The 6,731-nt window shown below is 27.5% G+C and overlaps 4 protein-coding genes across 4 annotated transcripts in view; all 4 read right to left on the reverse strand.

Moving 5' to 3' along the window:
* Positions 1 to 311: 311 nt before the first annotated feature.
* On the reverse strand, positions 312 to 1,502 carry PmUG01_12034300 (conserved Plasmodium protein, unknown function; the record flags this gene model as incomplete). Its single annotated transcript, XM_029006547.1, has 2 exons — positions 312 to 446; positions 957 to 1,502. The coding sequence occupies 2 exons, from the start codon at positions 1,500 to 1,502 to the stop codon at positions 312 to 314; spliced, it is 681 nt and encodes a 226-aa protein (XP_028863025.1).
* A 934-nt stretch (positions 1,503 to 2,436) lies between these two features.
* On the reverse strand, positions 2,437 to 3,063 carry PmUG01_12034400 (conserved Plasmodium protein, unknown function; the record flags this gene model as incomplete). Its single annotated transcript, XM_029006548.1, has 1 exon — positions 2,437 to 3,063. One exon carries the CDS (start codon positions 3,061 to 3,063, stop codon positions 2,437 to 2,439), a length of 627 nt encoding a protein of 208 aa, XP_028863026.1.
* Positions 3,064 to 3,818: 755 nt separating this feature from the next.
* Positions 3,819 to 5,455, reverse strand: PmUG01_12034500 (thioredoxin, putative; the record flags this gene model as incomplete). Its single annotated transcript, XM_029006549.1, has 8 exons — positions 3,819 to 3,902; positions 4,148 to 4,194; positions 4,318 to 4,402; positions 4,509 to 4,584; positions 4,702 to 4,793; positions 4,953 to 5,030; positions 5,139 to 5,225; positions 5,339 to 5,455. 8 exons carry the CDS (start codon positions 5,453 to 5,455, stop codon positions 3,819 to 3,821), a joined length of 666 nt encoding a protein of 221 aa, XP_028863027.1.
* A 1,131-nt stretch (positions 5,456 to 6,586) lies between these two features.
* PmUG01_12034600 (conserved Plasmodium protein, unknown function) overlaps positions 6,587 to 6,731 on the reverse strand; it is a gene marked incomplete at both ends in the record, with an annotated part of 2,320 nt that continues 2,175 nt past the window's right edge. Inside the window, one exon of the mRNA XM_029006550.1 lies at positions 6,587 to 6,731. This exon is cut by the window's right edge and continues 1,427 nt beyond it. Coding sequence (XP_028863028.1) covers positions 6,587 to 6,731 — 145 coding nt within the window.

Raw genomic sequence — 6,731 nt, forward strand, 5'->3', positions numbered from 1 at the left:
ATTTTTTATATTTTTTTTTTTTTTCAACTTCTGTTTGAGCTATATGCACGCTGTAATGTTTGAATCGTACACATGGGTGTTTGTATATATATGTATGTATAAGCACGTATATATATGTACATGTGTGCGTGCTTGCATATCCTTGTGTATACCTACGTAAGTGTCTATGTGCACAGACATTTTATATACCTCTACCTACCCACACTTACACACACACACACACACATTCATTAATTTCTCATTGTTTTTCAAAATTTTTTTTTTTTAAATTAAAAAACATGTAAACATATTAAAACTTGAAAAAATTTCGATTAACTCTGTATTTGGCCATCAAACGATCCAAGAATTTTTCTAAAAAAGTAGGAAGGCAAGAACGAGTTTTTGTTTTTGCTCTCCTTGTATATTATGCCCTTTATCATCCTGCTCTTGTCGTTGTTCCACAGTAGCTGTGAAAAAAGGGGTGCAACAAAATTTTTAAAAAAAGACAAAAAGTCAAAAAAGAGCAGCATAAAACAGAGCAGCATAAAACAGAGCAGCATAAAACAGAGCAGAATAAAACAAATTAGAATAAAACAAAACAGAGAAAATTAAAATACAACTACGCGCTTAAATTAATCTTGCTTCTTCAACCGCAAGAACTAATAATTTGCGCATGTATCGATGCACACATATAACACTTATATTACGATACGTGCGTAAACATTTCGGAAATATAAATGAAATTAAAAAAATGAAAAAATATCAAAATGAAATTAAAAAAATGAAAAAATATCAAAATGAAATTAAAACAAAAATAGAAAATATAAATGAAATTAAAAAAATGAAAAAATATCAAAATGAAATTAAAAAAATGAAAAAATATCAAAATGAAATTAAAACAAAAATAGAAAATATAAATGAAATTAAATAAATGAAAAATTATCAAAATGAAATTAAAAAAAAAGGTCATTACTCACCTCAGCCGTGTAATACACCTTCTTGTCCTCATATTCTATGCACCATGTTATGTGATAATTATTATAAAACCATATTCCTTCCAAATTTTCGGATGTTTTTATTTTTCCATTTTCATAAATATAAATGTAAAAAGAATTTTTATTTTTTAAAAGAAAGTTATATACTGTTATTTTCCAACGACAATTTTTCAAAGGATGGACTATATTATTCTCTTCATTAGTATTAAAAAAAAAGCAATATTTTTGCATCAAATTTTTTAAATTTAATTTTAAATTATTTATATTTATAAGAGAATAAAAATATCTTTCATTATACTTTATCTCATCATTTTGATGATGTACAAATTTCTTAATATTTAACTGCAAGTTTTTGTTATTACGAAAATGTTTGCTGTAACAACTTTTACTGTAGCCATGTTTCATATAAAACCAATCCGTTTGAAATTTTTGCGCTTCTCTTATTCTTATTTTTACATTATTTACATTTGTAATAAATATAACAAAGCAACACAAAAAATACAAGGAATTTATTGAGATGTAACTCATTATTCTTTTTACAAAAAATGTGTGGAACGCTCGTGTGTGGAAGTTGCGCTATATGGGTATGTACCTGTACATGTACATATACATATATACGTGTAAGAACATTTATAAGCCTATATATATATATTGTGTACATATTTATATACATACATGTGTTTGTGGGCGTTCAGGTATGCGTATACGAACGCATATGTGTATGCTTATACATTTGTTCACATATGCGTAAAATAAAATGATGCTTAAAAGTTTGGAGATCAATGCAAAACGTTTCAAATGCCATAAATAGTAACTTAAAAAATTTCGTAATTAAAAAGGGCAAAGAGAAGGTTAAATATGGGTGCGAAAAAAATTATTAACAAGCAATAATTTTGCTTAACAAAAAAATAAAATAAAATAAAATAAAATAAAAATATAAAAATAAATATAAAAATAAATATAAAAATAAATATAAAAATAAATATAAAACTAAATGTAAAAATTAAATAATTAAAATAAATATAAAAAATAAAATATAAAAAATAAAATATAAAAAATAAAATATAAAAAAACAAAAAAAGTTAAATAAAAACGGCAAAAAAAATAAAATAAAATGGAACGTAGTTGAATAAAATAAAACTTCTTTAATCAAAATAGCGCAGAACCAAGTTGAAAAAAATAAAATATATCTGTGGTGAATAAAAAAAAGTAGAACTGAACGGAACAAAAAATTATTTCCAGCTTTTGTGTATGTACGCGTATGTACGTGTGTGTGTGTGTGTACAGGCAAAAATGAAAATATATCAAAAATGACATTTATGAACACTTCCAGTGTTCTATACAAGATAAATGCTTCAAATGTTCAACACGTCGACTCCTCATTCGATTCAAACTTTTTCAAAACAGCTCATTTTATCCCATCTGGGTAAAATTATATTCTCCCTTTTCTTCCGCCGTTCGTTCACAAGTTATCCAAGTCTGTATCCGATTCAACACCATAGGTATCAATATATTTATTATTATGTAAAATTTCACCTGACTTTCTTTTTAATTCTTCTTCACGTAATTCTTGCATATCCTCTTCAGGAAGACAAGTAAAAATTTGATCTACCTTAAATCCTTCATAATCAAATAATTTTTTTTTTCTTAAGGATTTCTTTTCCTTATTTATGTCTTTAATCCTTCTTCCGTTCTTATCATACATATGTTTCATTGCATAATGGTAATTTTTTTTTCTTTTTATTTTTTCCTGATCTATTTTATGTGCCTCTAAATAATCTCTTCCCCACTTGTTTCTCTTCCTTTTATTCCAACTGCCATAGTCATACTTATTACTTGTGTTATCCTTTTTCCCATAGGAGCAAATAGTTGTAGTATTTGCATTTAAGAAAGAATACTTACAGTTATACATGTTAGCTGTGCTATTTTTTTCCATACTTATATAATTCATATAGTTTTGGGAATTTTTTGAAAAGTGTTTTTCATTATGTACACATTTACTAACACATTTACTAACACATTTACTAACAAAAAATAAAAAAAAAAGAGGAAACCATTTTAGCACAGATAGGAAATATGTTTTAACCATTATTTTTTAACATTTGGAGGGAGTGGAAGGGGGAAGGGAAAAAAAAAGGAATGAAGAAGGAAGATGCAGAAAGAAGAAGCTGAAGAGGAGGAGGAAGAAGAAAAGGATGCGCAAACAAAAACAGATGCGAACGAAATTCAAAGGACGAGAAAACAATATATTACACGTTCACATACATGGTATCATTCATCGTTACATCATCATGTACAATTTGGCTATATATATTTTTGAAAAAAAATGAAACAAATACATTATACGAATAGTTCACTAATAATCAGTGCGTCGTGGTATGGATATATTACATACAGTAAGCACGTGCTAACGGCTCTTTTTTTAAAAAAAAAAAAAAAAAAAAAAAAAAAAAAATTTAGTGTATGCTTATATATATTTGCACATACAGTTATATTCTTAATAATATTACACATATTGAAAAGAAAATGGGAAAAAAAAAAAAAATAACATAAACCGAGATATATGAAAAAGATGAATACTAAAAATTAAAAAAAAATATATATATATTAATACGTTTTATTTTTATTTTTATTTTTATTTGTTCTTCCAGATATCTATAAAAAAAAAAAAAAAAAAATGTAACCTCAAAATGTTGTAAAAAAGATATAAAAATGAGAATTTTAGTCAAGGCAAATTCGTAAATACATGTTAAAGGTATATTTATGTAAGTGTTAAATGTACGTTTGAATCTGTATATAATAATATACTTACCTGTTTGCTTCATTAATTTTTCTTAAAAATTTTTAAAAGGCATCAAAGGAAAAATTTGTTTTCTTGACAGCTCCTTCAACTTTATGGTCGGCCAAATTTGGCGAGGCTTCATAAACCTACAAAAGGATCCGGAGGTTACGTTAATTCAGAATTGCATAATCGCACAATTACGTGGTTACGAAAGTTCAAAGGAGCACATTTACGTAGTTGTAAAAGTACACATTCGCACAGTTCCGTAATTGCACAGTTTCGAAATTGCGTGGTTTCACAATTGCGTAGTTTCACAATTGCACAATTACATGGACATGTTCAGACAACTACTTCACACGCTTAAAGAAATGTTTTAAAAAAAAGTAGGTACCGTTTCAACTGCCTTTCTCGTATAATTAGTTCCTAAGCCTTTAAATCCTTCAAAAAGGAGAGAAAAAAATAAAGAAAAATTAAATAAATAAAGCTTACTAAAACAGAAGGCCAAAAAAAAAAAAAAAAAAGGAATTATCCATTTGAATATTAATTTATATATCTGAATACCTAAATAAAATATTTTTGTCGTTTCTGCTCCGTAATTTTCATAAAAATAGAGGGTCAAGTAGCTTACATTGAATAGAGAAGTTACCTAAAAAAAAAAAAAAAATATTGATAAAAATAAAAAAAAGCAAAATAGCTATAAAAAAAAAAAAAAAAAGATAGATAAAAATAAATTTTAAAAAAAAAATAAATACTTTTAATGGATATTCAATTGATCCATGATAATCTTCCGATAATTCTAGTTCTTGAACGCATTTGAAATCGTTAATGCTAAGAAGTCAAAAGGGTAAAATATGTATGTATGTATATATATATATATATATATATATATACATGCATATGTGCAGATCGTAAAAATTATGTTCCTCCTCTACTTATTATGATTACTTTTCAAAGTCTATATCTTCTCTGTTAGAAAAAATTTTCATTTTCTTCGGGTAACTTCCTTCTTCCCCACCAATTAGGAATAAACTAACAATCTAAAAAAAAGTTGGAGCGCGTGAACGTTTTGTGCTATGTAATGATATAAACAATCGCACAGACAGTAGTACACACAATAGCACACACAATAGCACACACAGTAGCACACACAGTAGCATAAACGGTAGCACACACGGTCGTATAAACAAAGGAATTACGCTGCTTATATGTTTGCACCTCAAATTCATGCAGTTGCTCAATACCTTACAAGGGCTCGTAAAAGGAATGTTTATTATCTATTGGGGGGAAAAAATTAAAAAAAAAATATATATGTATATATATATGTTCATACACGTGTGCGCATGCCCGCCAGCGTTGTATTTCCTTATATGTTCTGTTCGTACCAACTCATTGTCAACATCACTTTCGCAGTTTTCAGAGGACAACCTGTTATCATAGGACTTTAAAATTTTCCTGCATGATCCATGTAACTATTTTGCAAAATAAGGAAAAAGGCAGAAAAAAGTGAACAAAAAGAAACGTGCATATAATACTTAAAATAAATTATTCAGAAGAAGACAATTCCATTATGAAAAAGTATTACCTTCTCATTTAATGCTGTAACTTTTTCAATATTTATGTATTTTAGTAAGAACTCTCCGCCTTTTAAAATCTCATCCGCATTTTTACATCCGCATCCTTCATGATGCGATATCGTCATTTTGTGTTCGTCAGTCGGTGATATGTTTGTGCGCCTGGATGAAAGTTTGTACGTATATGTGTTGTACGTATTCACGATTATGTGTAAAAATATGTTTATGCTACTACTGAAAAAAGATATTCACTGGTTTTACGGTGGTATATTTTTTTTCAATTATATGTACTTATTCACGTACGCATATATATATATATATATATGTACGTACGTATGTATGTATGTATGTGAGAATATACGCAGATATGCGTGTATGGTGCTCGCATTTCAAACATAATTCAAAATTGTATTATACCCGTATTAACTATTATTTTTTTCTTTTTTATTTTATATCCCAAATCGCTCAGCTGTGATTTAAAGTTATTTCCATTTTAGTGCATGAACAAGATTATAAAAGAAAAAAAAAAGAAAAAAAAAAAAAAAAAAAAAGCGTAAGTTGATCATTTAAGAAAAAATTAAAAAAAAAGGGAAAAACTGATATGTGTAACGAAAGATTTTAGCCAAAAGGCTGAGAAATGTACTTTTGCAGATATACATATATACACGCTTGATACGATGGAAATAGGTAAATGTATACATGTATGTAAATGTATACATGTATGTAAATGTATACATGTATGTAAATATATAGTATGTATATATATATATATATATATATATATATATTTTTTTTTTTTTTTTTTTGACTGTTATTGTAAAGAAAAGAAAGTCCCTTAAAGGCTTATTAATAATATGTACTGTTCAAGTAAAAAAAAATAAAATAAATATATGCCTAAAATAAGGATATACCCAAAAGTTGGTATACTTAAACGTTGGTATACTTAAACGTTGGTACACTCGAACGTTGGTACACTCGAACGTTGGTACACTCGAACGTTGGTACACTCGAACGTTGGTACACTCGAACGTTGGTACACTCGAACGTTGGTACACTCGAACGTTGGTACACTTGAATGTTGGTTTATTCAAACATTGGTAAAGTCGAATGCATAAAAACACGTCAAACCGTTCCACATTCGCGCACTCAGGTACATACACTTAAGTACCTACAATAACACATACCCATATATGTGTATATAACTTGCACACACATACGCGTATACAATACACACACATATTTCTACTTGTGCAAAAATTTTAAAGTATAAAGGGGATTTTTTTTTTATTTCGCTTGATACAGTTAAGAATAGTGAGATCTTCGAATGATCGAGCCCAAGTATAAGTATGTATGCGTTCATTTAAAAATTTTACTCTTTTTTTTTTTTCACTATACCGATTGATG

This window comes from Plasmodium malariae, assembly GCF_900090045.1.
Source record: "Plasmodium malariae genome assembly, chromosome: 12".
NCBI lineage: Eukaryota > Apicomplexa > Aconoidasida > Haemosporida > Plasmodiidae > Plasmodium > Plasmodium malariae.